General features: G+C 38.2%; 1 protein-coding gene across 4 annotated transcripts in view; it reads left to right on the forward strand.

The window, feature by feature from the left end:
* znf280d (zinc finger protein 280D) overlaps positions 1–21,264 on the forward strand; it is a 100,422-nt gene that overhangs the window by 45,437 nt on the left and 33,721 nt on the right. For all 4 annotated transcript variants that reach the window (XM_067971520.1, XM_067971521.1, XM_067971522.1 and 1 more), the window contains 5 exons: positions 1,064–1,273; positions 7,426–7,605; positions 12,154–12,254; positions 12,562–12,782; positions 18,060–18,217. In XM_067971520.1, the coding sequence (XP_067827621.1) occupies positions 1,064–1,273; positions 7,426–7,605; positions 12,154–12,254; positions 12,562–12,782; positions 18,060–18,217 (870 nt within the window). The remainder of the gene's footprint in view (positions 1–1,063; positions 1,274–7,425; positions 7,606–12,153; positions 12,255–12,561; positions 12,783–18,059; positions 18,218–21,264) is intronic.

The raw sequence follows: 21,264 nt of genomic DNA on the forward strand, positions 1-21,264 counted from the left end.
CTGCTGTCATGCTATTCTGATATTTAGCTTTAGATTGTGGAGGGGCGGTGGGGTGGGTTCACTGGAAGATCGGTGGTAGTTGATGGTTAGTTTTACTGTATGCAATGAAAGTTCCTGGACTGACAATAGCATAAAGATGCACAAGTAAAATAACAATCTTCAGAGGGAAACTTGGTCAAATGATGATTGATCAGCTGGATTTCTACTTGATGTTTTTATGTTTATAAACTGTGTGGGCAAAAGAAACTACCTTTTTTAAGGTCTTAATACAAGCTAATTTATTAGCTGAAATACAGGTTATAACGTTACCAAACTGGAGTACATGTTAAACAATGCATCTTCTTTTTCTTACAACAATTATAATTGTTATGTTAGCTGATTTTTTAAAATTGCTATGCACATCCCAGGAACTTGTCAGATAATCTAATAAGTTACTGTACAGTAGAACCGTGATTATCTGTTGGCTTCTGATTTTGGCTGGGACCCTTACTTCATGCAGATAATTGAGCTTTCACTTAATTTGACACCAGGACTATGTATGCTTGTTTAACCCCCTCTTGCCCCACTAAATATCCTAATAACATGTATTTTCATGCAACACATTCAGATGATGAATCTTGAATGTTTGGTGAAAGAAAAGTTCAGGAGATCTTGTATATACTTATGTTAATATTCCATGAAATACTCACTTCTTGTGATAGATGCTAACCAATAATCACAAAATGATACTGTATATTTGGGAAACTTCATTAAAAAGCTAAAATGTAAGACAAGCATTTACTTACAGACAGTATCAACATGAAAAGATCAACAACAAGGTGGGGTTGTTTCTGTACATTTGATGTGCCATTTCAAGTGAAAGGGCTAATGGCATTGACATGAAAATTGAGTTTGAAACATTTATATGGAGCACCCAGAATTAAAATCGACAAAATTGCTGTTGTTTGATGTGTACAGTTAAATACTTTGTCGGAGAGATGTTAAGAGTTAGTGTCCTCAGCTAAGTGGGGAAAAATCTGTGGTTATTTGATCCTTAATGAAGATTTTTCTCCTTCGTACACAGGAGTCCCGTCCCAGTTAGGAAGAGCAGGACTTCCTCAATTAAGACCAGTTGCTACTGGTAGAGCAATTCCAAATATCAGCTATAATCCCGCTCAAGTGAATTCATCTGTACCTAATGTTTCTACAAGTTCAAGTGGGCAAAAGTTGGTCCAGAGAAACTCTTCAAAACCTCTTCAAACAACTCAGATCCTTAACCATGCCAGTGGAATAGGTAAAAATATGATGAACCTTGAATATCCTCCGAGTCTTGTTAGAGTGCAGCTCCTAACTGGAGTTATATCACTTCTGTATGTTTGGTCGTTGCTTCTCCCTCCCTCTACTAAAGATACTGTATATGATTTGATGCAAATTCATGATCTACATTCCGAAACTAGGAATGCAAATGCAGTTGGGATACCTGTTTAGTTCCCCTTGAGCTGTGTTAATCACTAGGTTTAAGAAGCTGCTTAAAACCTGCCTCTTTGACCAAGTATTTGGCCACCTGTCCTAATGTCTCGTTCTTTGGCTTGATGTCAGTTTTGTTTGATTATGCTCTTGTGAAGTGCCTTGGGATGTTTTATTACTTTAAAGGTGCTACATAAATGCAAGTTGTTGTTGTTGACTTTCAGTGAAGTGCAGTGATGGACAGTGTGAAATTTGCATGTCATGTCCACTTGAACTGCGAAAAAATTCTGAAGTACAAATATTAGATGTGATCCTTTGAACTGTGGATTGTGTCCACAGAGAGTATTTTGAGCTGTAGGGTGAAGTACTGGTTACAGGTCTGTCACTAATGGTGGTAATTGTGGGAGCAGTTTGAAAGGATGAATTAAGTGTATCACGATGATGCATATTACACAGCATTAAAGTATATTGGCTAATGTTTGATTTTTTTTTTCTTTCTGCGTAGTATACTCGTATTACTCTAAATAAACCTGGTTACAACATGACTTTATATCTGCACTATGGAAATACTATTAAAAATAGAAAATCCAGATTGTCTTCATTCAGAATGAGCATGAGAAGAGTCGGATGAGAAAAGGTTGCTTGGTCCATTGAAAACTTATTCCTCAAACTAAATCTCCTTTTAGAGCATCCAGCTGTATTTTGAACAACTTCAATGTTTTTGCCTCTACTACCTTGCTTGACAGATTATTTTGAGCACTTATCTATGTGACTATTGAAATTCTTCCTTCTATTCTGTTTTATGTTTGCACTTCGCTGATCTCCTTTTATGTTCTATGGTCATACTTTCCTGGCTTTGAAGTAATCTGGCTTTCCCTTATCCATATCATTTAATATTGTAATATACTTCAGTGAGGTTCCCCTATATCTGCCTAGACTGTAAAGCATAAGCTTCTCGAATATTTTTCATCACTTTCTACTTGTGTTTGGTCTGTACCCTTTGCAGTGCATGTACATTTATTTTGTGACAATGGTGACCAAAATTGAACACATTACTGTAAGTGTGATTTGATCACTGCATTGTAAAGCCTCAACATAATTTCTTATGATCTTGCATTCTACTTTTCTGGTTATATTGGCATTCTATTAGCTATTTAAATTACTTCACCAAATTGCATACTATTACTTCCAGGTCCCTGTCTGAGACCCCCTGTGTGAATTCATTTCCATTCATTGGACACTTAGGATCCACATTTTAAAAAAATTTATGTACAATACTTTTTAAACTATCACTGTCAAATGCCCAGTTCAAAACCAATCTAAAACTAGTTGCAAAACCAATCCAAACCCTTTTGCAAATTTTTACCCACATCTTCTGTCTCTATTGCTGTCCCTACTTTAGTATCTTTGTGCTGATTTTGTCCAAAATTATTATAAAAGTGGATTCTTTTTAAAAAAATTATAAAGGTAGATGTTAAAAGAGCCCAATCCATTATGTTGTGAAATGTAGCAATGTTCTTTATTACCAGTTTTTCAAAAATCTGAACAATCTGTAGATGTACGTCTCAGAGTACTTTGCAAGAAGGAGAGGTAGACATAGCAGGAAATGAAGGAATGGAAGGGAAGAGACTATAGGCACTGTTGTAAGAGATACATTTTTAAGATGTTTTTGAAGGCAGGGAGAGAGGTGGCAAGATAAAGTGGAAGAGACTTTGAGAGGGTTGGAGTGCAGAGACTGAAACATTGGTATTTGATGGTAAAGCAGGGGGAGCGTGGAACAAGCAGAAATCCAGAGACCAAGGAACACAATGTGAAGCTAAGAAGTCTTAGGCTGAAAAAGATTTTTCAGATAAGATAGAACAAAGCCATGGAAGGATTTGAAGACAAGGAAGGAGAATTCTGAAATCAATTCAATGAGGTACACATAGCCAGTGGATCAAGGGTATGCAGGATTTTGTGCAGGAAAGGACTTGACTACAAAGTTTTGGATTAGCTAAAATTTGTGCAGAGCGGAGGCAGGGAGGCTGATGAGGTCATTGGTGAAATTGATTCTCAAAGTGATGAAGACATGGATGAAAGTTTAAGCAGCGATGGAGGTGAGGTAGTGGCTTAAGCGGGCAAAGTTTTGGAGGCTAGTATTAGAATTGTGTTGGCATTAAAGTTGAGCCCATTTTTTTGTTTCTTTCTCTCCCTCTCCCTCTTATTAAAAAAACCCACTAAATATACATCACATATATCAAACTATGGGACCAATTTTCAGCTCCGTCACACCCATGAAATGGACGCAGACATGGGCATAGATCGGTCCCGGTTGTGTTTCTGATGGAGCTTGGGCAAGCAGTGGAAGGTCCCATCCAAAGCAGGCAGGAGCTGCATTTAAATTTGTAAATGGGGCAAGGACATCCTGCATGAATCTTCCTGATATACATGCGTGCAGCATGCCCTGTGTAAATAACATTGAGGAAACTTGGCATCCAAAGTTGATAGGGATTGAAAAGTCAGGCAGAAGTTCATTTTAAAGGGTAATGTATTGTACACAATTTCTGGAGCATTTTTGTGTTTTTTCTGTTGTCACCTAGGTCCTCATGAGCCATTGTGCCAATTGTTCTTTAAAAAAAATAAAAATTTTCCCCAACACCATTACAAGCACTAATGGGTTAGAAAGAAGAGGACTTTTGGAGGAATAACATGCGGGTCAAGTTGTATGAGAATCGTTCTTTGTCCACTTGCCAATGCTTCCACACCTGTATCTGCAGGCAGTAGTAAACATACCTCACTTTGGCAGATGATTAGTGCATGTAGTTGTTCTTATTCCTAAAGAAAGCTGGGACAGCAGACCCGATAGCTCCACTAGGATAAATGAGTACATGACATACCGTGATGTTGGATGCTTCCTCGGAAGGATCCCAATTACATTATGACATGTTTTCAGTGCACTGCATGAAAGAAGGCAACCAATCCGGATACACCGGCAATTCATCACCAACCATTATCTGCAGATCCTGGTACAGCTACCTGGCAACAACTGCGAGGCTCATTGTGGAGCCAGATGCAGCGTAATGACACATGCAGCTACAATGCAGCATAGGGTTGGTAAAGCTTGTGACAGTATCAGTCAGCTTTGGAGTCAAGGTTGCCGCCACCTCCTTGCAAATGTACAGCAATGAAGGTAACTGTGGACCTTCTTAAGTTGCTGTAGTCGTCTTTTTGATAGAGAATTCCAAAATTTGGAACCAGAGACACTGAAGTAATCATGATTTATGTCCAAGTCAGGATGCTGTGTGACTTAGTGGGGAACTTGGAAGATATAGTGTTCCATGACATTGCTGCTCTTGTCCTTCTCAGTAGTAGAGATCACAGAGGTGGGCGCTGCCATCAAAATAAGCTTGGTGAGTTGCTGCAACCCATCCTGTCGATAGTACATACCGCAACCACAGTGCAATGATGTATTAGGGGTGAATATTGAGTCCAGTGGAACGGGTGCCAATCAAACGGACTACTCTGACTTGGATAGTGTCAAGCTTGTGTGTTGTTGTGGTTGCACCCACCTTGGCGAGTGGTGCATATTCCGACACACTCCTGACTCGTGCCTTGTAAATGGTGGGGAGGCTTTGAAGGGTCAGAATGTAAGCCATTGTTTCTGGAGGACGCAGCTTCTGCCCTGCTCTTGTAGCCATGTTGTTAGTATGGATGATGTGCTTCTGGACATTGGTGACTCCAAGATGTTAATGATGGGAGAAATGGTGATGGCAGTGTCGTGGAGTTCATGGAGAGATGGTTGTTCTTTTTCTTGTTGGATATGATCATTGTCCAGCACTTAGGTGATGCAAATGTTACCTGCCATTTGCCAGCCCAAGCCTGGATATTGTCCAAGTCCTGCTGTAGGCTGGCATTGGCTGCTTCACTATCAGTAGAGTTGTGAAGGAAATTGAACACTGGAATTGTCAGCATGCAGCCCCATTTAGGGTCAACCGTAGATATTTTCTCAGGTTCAGTGGCATCAATCACTCCTGTGAGTGGATCCTTTGGATTCCGTACTGAAGTGGACTCACATTGCCCAACATCTAAAGCAAAATACCGCGGATGCTGGAAATCTGAAATAAAAACAGAAAATGCTGGAAGTACTCAGCAAGTCAGGCAGCATCTGTGGAGAAAGAAATAGGGTTAACATTTCAGGTCAATGACCCTTCGTCAGAACATTTTGACGAAGGGTCAACGACCTGAAACGTTAACCTATTTCTTTCTCCACAGATGCTGCCTGACTTGCTGAGTATTTCCAGCATTTTCTGTTTTTATTGCCCAACATCTATTTGTACAACTGTCTTTGTGTAATAATACCAAACAATGAACATGGTGCGCTTACCCACATCAGTGGGTAATCTTGCTGAACTTAAACAAATTAACTGTTAACAACCCCCCTACATTTGCCTTCTGAGCCTGGCCAAAGCTTGTCCTTGCAGCTTTCTGATTTAATAATCTGACTGATTTCATAGCCTTTGCTGGACCTAACTGACTGTGTCTCTGCCTGTCTTTTATCTGCGTGTTCACAACCCAAAAGGAGGGCCCACCAGACACCACCTGCTGAGCAGCGAGGACCAGGGACTGCCCAACAAAATGGTTGTGAGGTGTTTATTGATCATTGAAACAGGATAACATATTGCTTGTTTTTTTTAAAAACAGCCTTTCAAGAAAATTTACATTTTTGACCATCTTTTCATCTCCATGCCATTTTTTCTTAAACTTGTGTCAGTACACTTTACTTTAAAAACCTAACATTAAAAAGTAACTCTTTTTCCAAATCCTTTTTGTGGAAAAATAGTCCATAAAAATCCTGAAGTGTGACGGCCCCACTTGTCACCTTATGATGAAGCAATTGAAGATGGTTAGGCTGAGGATACTGCCCTGAGGAAGTCCTACAGCGATGTGCTGGGGCTATGGTGATTAGCTTCATGCAACTATGGCCATTTTCCTGTGTGTCAGGTATAATTCCTGCCACTGACTGGTTTCCTCTTGACCCCATTGACCTCAGTTTTGTTTCTCTCACATTCATCTGATATTCAACTCTTGCCTCCATTTCTGGATCAAGGCTGTGATGAGGCCTGGAGTTGAGTGGTTCTGGCAAATCCGAACTGAGCGTTGGCAAACAAGTTATTATTGAGTAGGTGCCGCTGGATGGCACTAGTGATGACTTTATCACCTTGCTGTTGATTGAGAGGAGGCTGATAGGGTGGTAATTGGTCAGATTAGATTTGTCCTGCTTTTTGTGGCCAAAACACACTTGTGCCATTTTCCATATTGTCAGGTAAATGCCAGTGTCATAGCTGCATTGTAACAGCTTGAGTGGGGAACCTTTTTCTAGATAACTGCTAGTGAGGAGAGTGGAGGCTGGCAACATTCCTGCTCCTGAATGTCGATTCTGTTGCTGAAATTTGCTTTAGACTTGATACCGGTTGGCAAGCTGCCCTAATTCGAAACTGTATCTCAGCAGCAGGAATAGCCAAGATGTTGATCCGAGCTGTTGGTAGTGCCTCATCAGATAAATCATTCCAAGTTGGTGTTGTCCATTTGGGAGACCAAGTACAAACTGTTTTCACATATCTAACAATGTAAATGTTTCCTTTCAGGGAGGAGATCATTTAACCATCTTTCTTTTCTAAGATGCTTTAAGTAAAATACTTCCTCCTCTTCTCTCCCCCCCACCCCCCTCCCCCACCCCCACAATGAGTTCTGTTCCTCTTTTAAGGAATTAATTTAGAACACAATGATAATTTTCTTAACTCTTGAACAATCACATTTATTATTTGTCAAGTGGGACATCTACTGAATCATTTGATCAGGTTATTGAATGCAACTCATTAGTCGTAGAACAAATATAATGGTAATGTTAAGGAATATTTTTTTATTACTGACTCTATGAAATTGCCACTTTTTCTAATATTTTTAACTGCTATAATGAGCCATTTATTTTCTTCATCTCAGCAAGTGCAGCCCAGAGCACGAATGTCAGTAATAAGCGCCTAGCAATCTGTGAGAGAAATAATATTGCTTCAAAGAAATCAAAAACCATTGAAGTTGGATCTGGAAGCAATCCATCAATTTTATCATCATCTTCAACCAATTGTCCTGCAGTGGTGCCATCTTATAGCAGTACATCAAAAGGTACATTTTTCATTAGACTTGGACATTTACATTGAAAGAAAATTTTGTGTAAAGTTATCATTGGTAAATGTAAAGCTATCATTGGTAAATGTAGAATGCCTGGATACTAGAATCATAGAATGGTTACAGCACAGAAGGAGGCCTTTCGGCCTATCGAGCCCGTGCCAGGCCCCGTTTAGGGTCTGCTGTAGAGTCATTCGTCACTTATTTCCTTCAATTGTACTACTGTAACATAATTTCACATTAATGAATGCAGCCCTTTGCTCTTGCATCCTCCACACGGTACAGGGGTCAGCCAAGTTATCTCCATTCGAGCACCTAATTTTCCTTGTTAATAGTCGGCACTTACCATTATTCCTGAGCTAAACACTCTACACTGTTTTATGGTTTTCATTACTACTGTTAGCAAGCGATTGTTTTTTTCAAAATTGTCAAAGCTTCCTAGCTTCAAGCACTGCTGTAGATGTAGTTGAATATTCATATCAGTGGGCAGACAGGTGCATTAAGTACTTAAGGTGCAACATGGCAAGGTTTTTTTCAGCGAGGGTTGTATGGCTAGAGGAGGTTACAGAGATAGGCAGGGGTGAGGCCATGAAGGGATTTAAACACGAGGATGAGAATTTTAAAGTTGATGTGATGGACTGGTCAATGTAGGGCAGTGAGCACAGGGGTGATGGGTGAAAAAGACTTGGTGCGGGATAGAATGTGGACAGTGGAGTTTTGAATAAGCTGAAAGTGTATGGAGGGTAGAGCATGGGAAGCTGGCCAGGTGAACATTGGAATAGTCATGTATGGAGGCGACTAAGGCATGGATGAGTATTTCAGCAGCTGATAGGCTGAGGCAGGGGTGGAGATGGGCGATGTTATGGGGGTGGAAGTAGGCGGTCTTTGTGATGAAGAGGATATGGGTTTCGAAGCTCAGCTTGAAATCAAATAGGACAGAGGTTGTGAACAGCCTGGTTCAATTTGAGACCCTGGGTGGGGAGAGAGATGAAATTGATGGCAGGAGTACAGAGTTTGTGGCGGGGACCGGAGACGATGGCTTCAGTCTTCTCAATGTTTAGCTGGAGGAAATTGCAGCTCATCCAAGTCTGGATGTCAGACAACACAGAGAGGCAGTGGATGGATTGAGACAATTGTAAACAATTTTACAACACCAAGTTATAGTCCAGCAATTTTATTTTAAATTCACAAGCTTTCGGAGATTTTCTCCTTCCTCAGGCAAATGTTTTCTCCTTCCTCAGGCAAATGACAAAACATTTGCCTGAGGAAGGAGAAAATCTCCGAAAGCTTGTGAATTTAAAATAAAATTGCTGGACTATAACTTGGTGTTGTAAAATTGTTTACAATTGTCAACCCCAGTCCATCACCGGCATCTCCACATCATGGATTGAGACAGGTGGTGGAGAGGTAGAGCTGGGTGCCATGGAACCAATGACATTAAAAAGAGTTAAATTTTTTTCAGTGTTTTTATGCATTTTAAGCTAACATTGTTTGGGTTTTTTGTGTTACTAAGCAGGCTGAATAGTGATGTTTATGATGCCTTTAATGCCTAATTCCGCTATGTGGCTGGAGCAGGTAGTCAGGCAGTCAGCATGGCGAATGGCCACCTGTTCATTGGAGACTTAATTGTGGGGAAAAACCTCTTGGGTGTTGTACTACGTCACTGACAATTTTAGCATTCCCTGGGAAGTTCAGAAGAAAAAATACCTTTTATAATTATGTAAATAACTCTGAAAAAGAATTAAGATTTTGGGGAGAGAGGAAAAAATGAATAAAGGTACTCAAATCTTAAGTAAATACTGAAAACCCACTGTGGGGGATGCAAAAAAAACTTTAATACAAATAATGTAAAAATATTGGGATGTAACATTGGTGCAGGTAAATAGTGTTACAGATCTTGTATCTTTGAAACCCAGTGTGAATGTGATTTTTACTTTGAGTCATGTGATATATAATGCTTTAATAATTTTGCCGTATTCCGAAAATGGTCAAATCACTGTCAGGTTTTGGCTACCGTGGGACCACAGCGAACATTGGAAATGACATTGCGGGTCCTGGACTACCTATGAGCAACATCACTGGAGATCTTCCAGTGTTTTTTAATAGTTAGTGGTTTATTTAATGATTTGGTACGATTTTCTATAAACTGAATTGTTGTTCCCCGTTACTCATTCTCTGCTCACTTAAACCCACTTTCAAACACTGGTGGCACTTGTGTTTTCATTAGACCTTCAACAATAACGCATTGCGACTTAATGCTGGTCTTGAAGTGGGGAAAAAGAAGAAAATTCCTTTCTTGTTCTTCCTTTAAATTTCTGTTTCGGTGACTTTTAAAATAAATATTTAATTTCAAGAAATCATACATTACAGATTACAAGTTGAAATGAGAAAACTGGCATACGTTCAACAATAATTTTTAAAATAAAAGATGTTTATAGATAGACCGTTAGTTACTTCTGTGACTTTAGTCAATGACATTTGAAGTGGATAGCAAACTTAAGAAAAAGCATAGCGGGTATCACAGGCTACTTTATATACCTGAGAATATAAATAGTTGCAGGATTAGAATGTAAACTTTGCATACTCTTCACTTCCAAACTTATTGGGTGAAAGTTGAATTTCAGATTTTTGTTTAATTGGATGATTGGTTGCCATCAGCCTCATAACACTTTTTTTTCCTTTTCTTCTGGTCTCTAATAGACTGAAATGACCTGAGAAATTACATAACCAAGCAGGACATTCCAGGTTTGAATTTGGGCATAACAGCAGCACTCACTCACAAGTGAGACTGTTTCTATATGGTCTTACCTATCTAAATTATAACTAAAGAATGATTAGATGATCCCAGTACTCATCCTGTCCAAAGTCAGTTGCCTGGAAGAAGTAGGTAACTATAAATTTCAAGTACCTGTATCCCTGAAATGAGGATCAAAAATATTTAGTCAGCAGCACAATTTCCTGCTGCAAAAAGGCTCCTGAGATAACTTAGACTTTTTGGTTTTAATGGTTCTTTGATCAGCAAGTGCTCGCACCAAATCTCGCTCCGAGATCAATGACATTTCACCCTCACAGGACCAATAAGTTATATGGTGCCTGCTCCTTTGTAGAATCAGAACATATCTTTGCATCTGCCCATGATGACTTTCTCCATCTCCAAGAGAATTAGGTTTGTTGGAAAGTGAGCATGAAGCTGAAATGGATCACTGCACTTCCTTTGGGAATGGGTGTGGAGTCACCAGATTTTTTTTGTTGCATTGTGATGGATTGTCACAGTTTTATTTCTAAAGACAGGTGCAGCATCCTATATCCTTAGCCTGTAGTTTAGTTAATAAGACACTGTACGGTTTTGGTCTCAACTCAGCCAGTGGCTCTGTCATGAATGTTACTTGAAAGAACATCAGCTTTATCCGATGTTGCTCCACATGCTGGCTTGGCATCTATGTTGAAGATCAAAATGCTTAAAAATTGAAATTAGTTATGGGCTAGCGAGAGTTCCACTTTTCACATTCCCATGGAGAATTATATTTATGAGATCTGGTCTGAAAGAAATGTTATTTATGGACTAATTCAAATCTCCAAAACATAGTCTTTCAGTTATGTTTATATACCAATACCAGAATAAATTAAAAATATGATACTTGCTTTTTATTTAACACTTTACACATCAAAATATCTCAAGAACTTTATACAATGAATTACTTATTAGAGTATAGTGACTTTTGTTATGTAGGCAAATGTAGCAGCCATTCTGTGCCAGCAACATTCTGCAGTCGTGCAATGAATAATCAGTCAATCTGCGATTAGCTGGTGTTGTTGGTTAGGACACTAGGAAGGCTCTCTGCTGTTCTCCTTCTCATTTGTCATGTTTTGCTATTTGTCGTTGATCATCAAAACATTGTTTTGCTTGGGGTGTTGCAACACATCTCTTCATCCTATCAAATGCCAATATTTCCCATTCATAAATCCTTCTGTTACACTCCTTGAGGGTTCTGCTTTAAACTATCATTGAAATATATGTCACCTGTCCTCACTAAGGTAGTGGTTCCCTAGAGGAAGTCCAGGGAGCATGCAGGAATGGCCCAGCAATGACTTCTCCTTTAAGAATATTTTCCCCATCTGCAACAGTGTGGAACCTAATAGCGTAAGAAGAGAAACCAGATCTGTTTCTGTCCACTTGTAGTCGTACACAGTGTTGCTTCAGTATGCCTTACCATCACATCCTCTAGAATCACAGAATCATAGAAGTTTACAACATGGAAACAGGCCCTTCGGCCCAACATGTCCATGTCGCCCAGTTTAGGTTAGGTAGCAGAAGTTTGCACTTTAAAAAAAATTGCCAAATGCTTCCTGTACATGTTAATAAGGCCAGTATTGACTTTACCGTCTAGTTCTGGTACAGCTAAGTTTTTCATAGTTTATTCAGTCATATTCTTTGTTTTAAGTTAGCATGTTATTTTTTTTAAGATACTAGAAGAATTCGGGACCTGATCCAGCTGAGTATTTCATTTTAGGTTGATATTTAAATAATGATAAATTATTTTGCAGGATCACACAGTAATATTAAAAATGGAGTACCAGTCCCAAGGGCTTGTCCAAAGTGCAACATTCATTTCAATGTCTTGGATTCTTTACGGCAACATATGGTTGTAAGTATTTTGACAATGATTATTTATTCAAACAAGGACTAAGAGGAAGTGGCCTACTATAATTTGAGATTGTGGATGCAAATAATTGAACAGAATTAACTTAAAAATATTGAATTTTACCAGACAGAATCTTTAAAAAAAAAATAATTTGATTTATGAACCATTATTAACCAACATTTTGTTCTAGAGGCATATGTTTGTTTTAATTTATGTTATACACAAGCATTATAAAAATTGCGATCGTACTAAAAATATTAATCTTGTAAGCACTGATAAATGATACCACTATTTGTTTGTACCTGTTGAGTTCTGCTGTCCAGATCTGGTGTCCAGCTACTGTCCTGTACCATCATCCGAACAGTCACCAAACAAGGTATTAGAGATCGAAAAGGGGAAACTTATTATGCTGGTCAATGACTTTTATTATGGCAAAGATGATGGTGATGCCCACCTAAATCAGCAAGATCAGAAGACAAATACAACTTTCAAGTGCTACAGCTGTCTGAAGATCCTTAGGAATAATATACGGTACTATAATCTGTTTCTGTATAAATTAACTGCCCAAGTGTAGGGCTTAGTGGTACCAATACCATATTTCAAAATTAGCATGTTATTCAAAATGAGAGAGTTTATTTGAGTTAGATGCTGCAACATTTATTATTCTGTTAAATCTACACTGAAATTTGTGAGGGAGTCCAAACTAGAGGTCATAAATAGTCACTAATAAATCCAATAGGGAATTCAGGAGAAACTTCTTTACCCAAAGAATGGTAAGAATGTGGAACGCACTACCACATGGAGTAGTTAAGGGAAATAGCATAGATGCATTTAAGGGGAAACTAGATCAGCACATGAGAGAAAAAGGAATAGAAGGGAATGCTGATAGGGTTAGATAAAGTAGGGATGGAGGAGGCTCATGTGGAGCATAAATGCCGGCATAGACCAGTTGGGCTGAATGGCCTGTTTCTGTGCTGTAGTTTTGATGTAACTCGATGCAGTTTCAAATTTAGTTTTAAGTTTAAAGCTGTAGTGCCCCACAATTACAAACAAACAATTTCTAAATAATCCTAAATTGAAGAGGAAGGAAAAAAATCAAATTCTTTTAATTACTTTGGCCAAGATTCCCTCTGTTCTTTACTGAGTCTTGCACCAGCTATGGACCAGTGTGCTGCTCCATGAGAGTGGTCTGCAATGATTCTCATTCCATTTGGTATTTCCTCACAGCAGTGTGGCTGAGATAGGAACCTTAGGTTTATGAGAGATTGTGGAAACTTCTCTCTCACTAAGTCATGACACTATTCATTGGTGCTGAATGGGCTATGCACTGTACCACCCTTTCATGATTGAGTGAAGCTCTTGTATGTTTTTATTCTTATGCCTGTCAGTAAATCACATGAGTGCAGCCAGGTCCTCTGTGTGTAGTGCTTTTAAACCCACTTTGCATTCACATTGTTATAGTTTACTGAAAATTATATTGAAAAAACTTTGATGTGACAGTTTCTTCGAGGAATAGCATCACAGTTTAGATCTTTGAGGAAAAGTTTCAATCCTCATTTCAATTAACAAATGAAAATCCTGGTTAAAGGAAAATAGCTGATGCAATAACAAGATTCTGATTTGGTGATTTTGAAAGAGCAGAAAATAAGGTCAGATCTGAAGGACTGAGCTAGAGGTACATTATAATAAAAATAAGAAACAAAGGAATGGGATTGGCAGTGTGGCCAGTGCAGGTGGCATAAGTAACATTGAGCATGAAATGGTTACTTTATGAAATTATAAAATATTTACAGGGAAATCTTAAAAGGTATATTTTGAATGGGTGTTGTTTAGTGATTATGAACATGTCCTAATTTCAACTAAACTTACAGTGCTCCTGTGTTTTGAGTTTGGCATTCCAAAAAAGTAGTGCATTTTTGTCAAACAAAAACATCTTTGAAAAGTGCAAAAGCCTATTGTTCTAAATGTCATGATCTAAGCTACTATATCCTTTTTAGTAGCATCTTTATAACGCTCAGTTTTTAACTGTACTCTTAGTACATCAACACACATTATTGGTAAAATATTACCATCTCTATAGCTATTATTTGCATTAATCATAGGGAGTGCCATAATGAGGGTTTATTGTAACTTGGTGTATTTCACTCTTATCTGTTGTATCTTATTTTTTCCGCTTTCTTCCTTCTCCACCTCCCCAAAAATAACTGAACAAAGTCAATTAACATTGTTTATCTGCGTAATGACGATTGTAAAAGGCCACAATTAATTTTGTATTATCGATAAAAATGGCAGCATTTCTTCAGTAGATTTCTGAAACTGGATAAATGGGAGGAAGAGTGCTTTCATGATTTTAAAGCGTAACTTTTTCCCTATTATACCTTGGATAAAATTTAAACACACTTTCACAGTAAATAGCTGTTGGATGTTTGAGGACCCTTCATGAGTAAAGAGGATAAGTACCAAATGGTTAAAGCAGATTTAGTAGTGTTGGGATGCAGGCCTGTGCCTACAATTTTCAACATGGGACTTTCCCCATTTTGTCTGTGTTGTCACAAAATGTTGAGTCAAATTGAGGCATTTCCTCACCAAGATGGAAGAATCTGTAATTGGGTTACCATGGGCCATTCTTGCACACTTCCAAATGGCCAGTTACAGAGTGGCTTACTGGAGAGCCTTGGGTACTGTTCCCCCACTCCTCCACCTCAATGTAGATTGAGGGAACAAAACAGAGGGGGAGGGGAACAAAAAAAATACTGTTTTAAATATATTGCACAGTGGTTTCTTCATTTTTATGGAAGTAATTGCTAAATTAATTTTCACTTAACAACAAAGTACTTACATCCATCGTATATGTAAGTGAACCCAGCAATTCAAAATGTGCTTTAGTTTTACTCCAGTTACTATGTGTGATGTTTTTTGCATTTTTGGCAGTACTCTGTATACTGCTACAATGCAAAGAAAGTAAATAGCCTCAGTTCTATTGAAAGAAAATTAAAATTCAAACACCATCAAAAAACCAAATTTGGTGAGCGTGCTTGCAAGTACCCTGGAAGGTGATTATACTGCACCATGAGTATATGATACAATATTCCACAACCTTCTTCACCATTTTCTGTATAGATTGATGGCATTATCAGCAGATTTCAGTGGAATTCCCTTCAGGGATGTACAGTGAAGAATAGTTGGTAGTTTATACAGTGCAAGGACTGTTCTTTTGATTGAATAACTTTACTTTAAAATTCAGCAAAAAAGCTTCTGTAAGCTGTTTTAACAGCCAAACCTGTTTGTATCACAGTCACTTGCTGGCAGTTAAGGTCATAGTTGCCCTGAATATGAATCCTTTAAGGGAAGCTGAAATAGCAAAATTTGAAAATTGAAATATGGGCATGGCTTTTAAGAGCACAGCCTGCATGATAAAATGAGCCGAGTAGTAGTAATAGGTGAGGTGAGCTTTCTTAAATAAAGCAAAAGCTACACATAATTGAGGGTATTTTAATCGCTATTATATGTACTTAGAAGCAGAGACCTAAGTAGATATGCTAGTGATTTGTCTTGAGAGCAGCTGGAATCTAATGAATACATTCAAGAGTTTCATGACTGAGAAATAATAAACAGGAAAGTAAATCTTTTGTAGGAGCATGCTCTCATTTTAATCAATTTGTTATAAATAAAGTAAAAATTAACACTATTATCACTTCCCCCCCCCCCCACCCCCAACCTTCATTTTCGCCATGTATTTGCTCATGGCTGTTTGTTTATTTAAAACCATGACAGCCATTTTTGGAAAAACAGTGATGTAACAGTGACATGTCCACAGTTACCAACATCATACCAACTCGTCTATCCTTTCAATCCAAAGGAGCAAGCTTTAAAACATCAAACACAAAAAAACTGCCTTTTTGTAAGCCAGCTCCTATGTTCCATGGTTTAACTCACCAACAGCCATCCAGAGCTCCAAGGTGATGTGCAGTGTACACCATAAGTGAAATTGATTGAGGATTACCCAGTGGCTAATCACTGTATATTACTCTTGTCACATGAATAAGTACATGCATTGAAATAGAAAACACTGAAAACTTGCAATAGAATCTGATACGCATATTGCTTGTGACTCAAGCCAGTACATCCCTATTTGTAACATTGTTGTTTTCTGGCGATGTAGTTAATCCAAGAAGGATCTTGACCTAGAAGCTATCTTAAGTTATTAAAACTGCACTTATATCCATACTTAATTCAACATAAATAAAATACCTTATTAAGGTGTAAGTAACTAAATCTGCATATTCAAATTAAATTGTGAGGAGAGGACATAAGCTGATGGAAGATTGGAAACCCAAGTCAACCCTCTGTGGCAGACTCTGTAATCTAACACCTAAGTCAGGCAAGTCCACAGTTCTCGAGACTGTTGATGACTGACGAGCCAGCCTTGCTTGCTAAGGGGACCAAGAGGGATAGATATGTCATGGGGCTGGGATTCTTCCCACTCTGGCTCCAGATAACTATAAGCTACTTGCCTTAACTGATAGGGTGTCCTATCTGGACAAGCATTGAGAAGCTTATCAATGCACTGTACTGGAAGGCTGTGTGGTTTTAGTTGATTAACGCTGATGGTACTCTGTGCATATTTGAGATTCACTAAGCTTGTGACATGCCAACATAAGCTCTCAGGAGTTGGGTAAATAAGTTGTTCTTCTAGGGGGGTGGAGAATGTTCATTCTGTATCAGACAAACCGAAACTTTACCCATGTGGATTTTTTAGAGACTTAATTTGGAGAGTCGTAAGCATGGGGATGGGTTTCCATGTATATCAGATGTCTGGCTGACCAAAACATAGAAAATAGGAACAGGTGTAGGCCATTTGGCCCTTCAAGCCTGCTCCGCCATTCAATATGATCATGGCTGATCCTGTATCTCGATACCATATTCCCGCTCTCTCCCCATACCTCTTGATGCCTTTTGTGTCTAGAAATCGATCTACCCCCTTCTTAAATATATTCAGTGACTTGGCCTCCACAGCCTTCTGTAGTAGAGAATTCCACAGGTTCACCACCCTCTGAGTGAAGAAATTTTTCTTCATCTCAGTCCTAAATATTCTACCCTGTATCCTGAGACTGTGACCTCTCGTTCTAGACCCCCCTAGCCAGGGGAAACATGCTCCCTGCATCCAGTCTGTCTAGCCCTGACAGAATTTTATACGTTTCAATGAGATTCAAAAAATCAAATTCAGTAGATATTCAAATTACATTAATAATTGTATGAAAAAGACTGTTTTTGATGGGATCATTTCAAAGAAGAGCATTTTTTATGACATATAGTGATCTGGATTCATGCAACAAGAAACCAAATGTGTCACTTTGTAATTTTGCTTTCTTCATATAATGAATTATTGGTTATTCACACTGGACTTAGTTAATATGCATTTTTCTGCATTCACTGCACATGTGACTCCTAAAGTGTAAACTACAGTATAGGGTAAATTCAGCACATCACGGAGTACCCATCAAAGTTAGGGTTAGAATTCTATGGGCAAATTATCCAGCAAGGCTTTGTGTTGAGAGTAGAGCCCCGCTGAGCTTAATTTTATGTGTTTATAAATGAAAATTGATTATAAATCTAAAATAAAATGAATGATTATGCTGACTTAATTTTGTGTGTGATTTTTACAGTTAAAATTTAAAAGTTTATAACTACATTTTGCAAAGTCAGACTTTCTGGTTTTTACTTGCATACAGTTTATTTCACCTTGTAATATATTTAAAGCCGCATGTTAAGAGATAAGTGTTTTAGTAGCTGCCTCATCATTGTTAGGTTTATGAACCACATGAAGCATCACATGGAACTGGAGAAGCAGAGCAGTGAGAGCTGGGAAAACCACACCACCTGCCAGCACTGTCATCGTCAGTTCCCCACACCTTTCCAGCTACAGTGCCACATTGAAACTGCTCATAGTCCATATGAGTCAACAAGTAAGTTTTTAGCTGCCTTTTGTATCCTTTTAAACAGCAAAGTTGCTTGACAACACTTCTTCATTCCAATTGTGAGTTTGATAAAACGTGTAGGATATTTCACACGTTTGGATTTTACACTGCTTTCTGTTTAACACAATTGAATCAGAATAACAACAGGGTTTCTGCCTACAACTAGGAGATTCTGCCTTAAAAATTGATTTTCCTTAAGTGGCTGCTATGTGAAATTCTACATCAATCCATAGCTGGAGGAAACCCTGGACAAGAACCCATTGTGGTCATGTTCAGGGAAGAGTTGGCATGTCCTTCACAAGTCTGAGTCTGGGCATCTGTAACTGCAGATGGTGCTGAAATTTCCATTAATTGAAAATGAGCCATGTGCTTCCTTGAATGTGGTAATTCTTTCTCTCGAACTCAGCTATTCTTGATTTTAGTTCATTGTTGCATAATCTATGCCAACCTCTCTCAAATGTAGAGTGAAGTGCAGGATATTGCATGTTGTTTGGATTAACAGTATAAATTCATTCTACCTTTTCATGGCAGATTTTTTTTCCTGCACAGTACTGAATGAAAGGGAGCAGTTTTCTTTTCAGAAAGCTGCTGCTATAATCCAGTTATCACAAAATTTTCATTATCCTGCTTTGTCTGGTCTATTATCAATGATAATTATGTTTTCACCATCCAGTAGAATAATACTTCACCCAAGTAAAAGGATTTATAAATGTACAATGGGTGTCTTTCTGTGTTCTTTTGTTAAATTGGGTTTTCACTTTATTCTTCTTTTCAGTACTACAGGGCATTCTTTCAGTATGCTCTTTAATTTATTTTCTTTTAAGACTGTGCATTTGTGGCTCGTTGCTATGTTTCCTTCTCTAGCAGGATGAGCTACACTACATGACTAGTCTACAGAATGAGACGGTCCTGCCAGTTTTTCTCCTCCTAATCTGAGGCACTTCACACTTGACCCAGTATCTATATAGTTACCTGATAAAATTCACTCAGTGAGGTTCGGAGAGCTCAAATGTCAGGTGGAAGGTGCAATTTGAACTTTTGACTATTTGAAGTTTGAAGTGTGATATCATGCAGCAGATTTCTCTGATGTTAATTTGTTAGTACTAGATTTATGGGATAAGACTCTCTTCTCCCTCCCTCCTTCCCCCAATACTTAAGAAATGAATGTACAACTTCTCAGAATAGCTGTAGAAAATGTATTTTCTAAAGCAGAGACACATACACAATACCGGCACCTCTCTCTTCCAAATTGCCAAGATTCATTGGGTTCTCAAATTGATGAGCTGAGATGAAGATTTAATTATGAGGCTTACTAGTGGGTTTGGATGAGAGAACTTCATATTTTTGCCAGTTTCACCATTGAGAGAAGATGTGAAGAATTAAAATTCTTGCCTCGTTTTAGTGGTACTTGGTTGGATGTATCCAAATGCTACTTTAAGTCAGTGGTAAATAAGAATTTTTTTGAATCTTCCCATCCTGAAAGCAGGCACAGTTTTACTCTGGGTCATCCAACGATGGATTCAGTTGCAGATAAAATGCTAAGATGTACAAGGTTTTGTTTAATACTTGTTACTGGGCCAATTCATGTATGGAATTGAAAATTATTTTTTTAAGCAATCTTTATTCAATATTTTATAATGCATTGCTTTTTTTTCATGTGCTGTGGAGATTGCAAGGTTAGCTGAGAAATGTAGTGACTTCAATAAACCACTTCAAACTAACTGGGGTCTGAGAGTTGGTTTATTGAGGGCGGAGGGAAATCATTATGATATTAGAGTAACTGGAAAGGGTGAATGGGGAAAATAGAAAAACTGGTCCACAGTTAAAGGTTCCCTTCTAGTTTGCCCTGCTGTTGTTATAAAAACTATCCAGCTGGGCAGTCCAATAACTTGCTGAATATTTTTGTGATCAGTACCGTATTTCTAAATAGACCCGGGGATGGGGGGGTAAGTGCACTCGATTTAATATATAATGTAGGAAACTTTTTTCAAGATGTACTTATTGTGGTGGAAGTGTGAAGAAACTCTGATGAGTAGATCATACCATTTTCAAATAAAAATATTTCACTAAAATACACTACGCCTTTTCCAATTGCATTGCACTGTGATCTTTTAAATACTGTTTGCCAGAGCATTGTACAGAAACTTTGCTAGTCATCTACTTTTATAAGTGATGCATTAGGAATGGTGTAGAGTTTAGAATAATCATTATTTTAAGCTGCGGTTCACACTTAAGATTTCTGTTTATTAGTAAAATGGAACCAAGATTGTATTTGTATTGGAGCTCTTGTTCTTTTAGTCTCCAAGCAGCCTGAACGAAGCACAGAATTATTTTTGTGATTCCCATAGAACAGCTTTACCTGTACAGCAGAATTCTGTTACTTAAAATTTTGCCAAAAGTGGGCAACTGGTTCTTTGGGGTTTCTGTGGTTATACTGCGGAAATGTGATACAATAGTGCACTTTAGTTAGAAGCATTATGATCATTATTAAATAGAATATAATTTAAGTGCACTGCAAGTCTTTGAAGGGATAGTTTTTCTTAAGTAAGGGTATCAAGAGAACAAAGGCGGGTAAATGGGTTTGAGGTAGTGATCAGTCATGATCTAATTAAATGGTGGAACAGGCTCAAGGGGCTGAATGGCCTGCTCCTGTTTCTATGTTCCTATGTTTTGTTCTCCTACAGTTCTGGTTAATTGTTCATTCTTTGCTTTTCCCCCAGTATTTTTGCAAACAGTTCCTGTACAATTATATTTGTTACAAAATGTGAAGATTAAAAAGTCATACCTGGCACAAATATGTGTGCACACAGAGTTAAAAAGTTAAATTTATCTTAGTTTTTTTTTCTTCAAATTATTCTGCGCTTTCCTCGTAACTCTAGAGCATGCTGGACTCTTCAAATCCTTGTCCACATTTCTCTTTCTATCTTGTTGCCAAAAGCTGTATCCTTTGATGTATTTTCTTTTTAATGGAACCTTAATTCTGGAAAGGTCTGCATCCTGCACCACATTTAAAATAATTATATACAAAACAGGTA

Source organism: Heptranchias perlo, chromosome 34 (genome assembly GCF_035084215.1).
Source record: "Heptranchias perlo isolate sHepPer1 chromosome 34, sHepPer1.hap1, whole genome shotgun sequence".
NCBI classification, from domain to species: Eukaryota; Metazoa; Chordata; class Chondrichthyes; order Hexanchiformes; family Hexanchidae; genus Heptranchias; species Heptranchias perlo.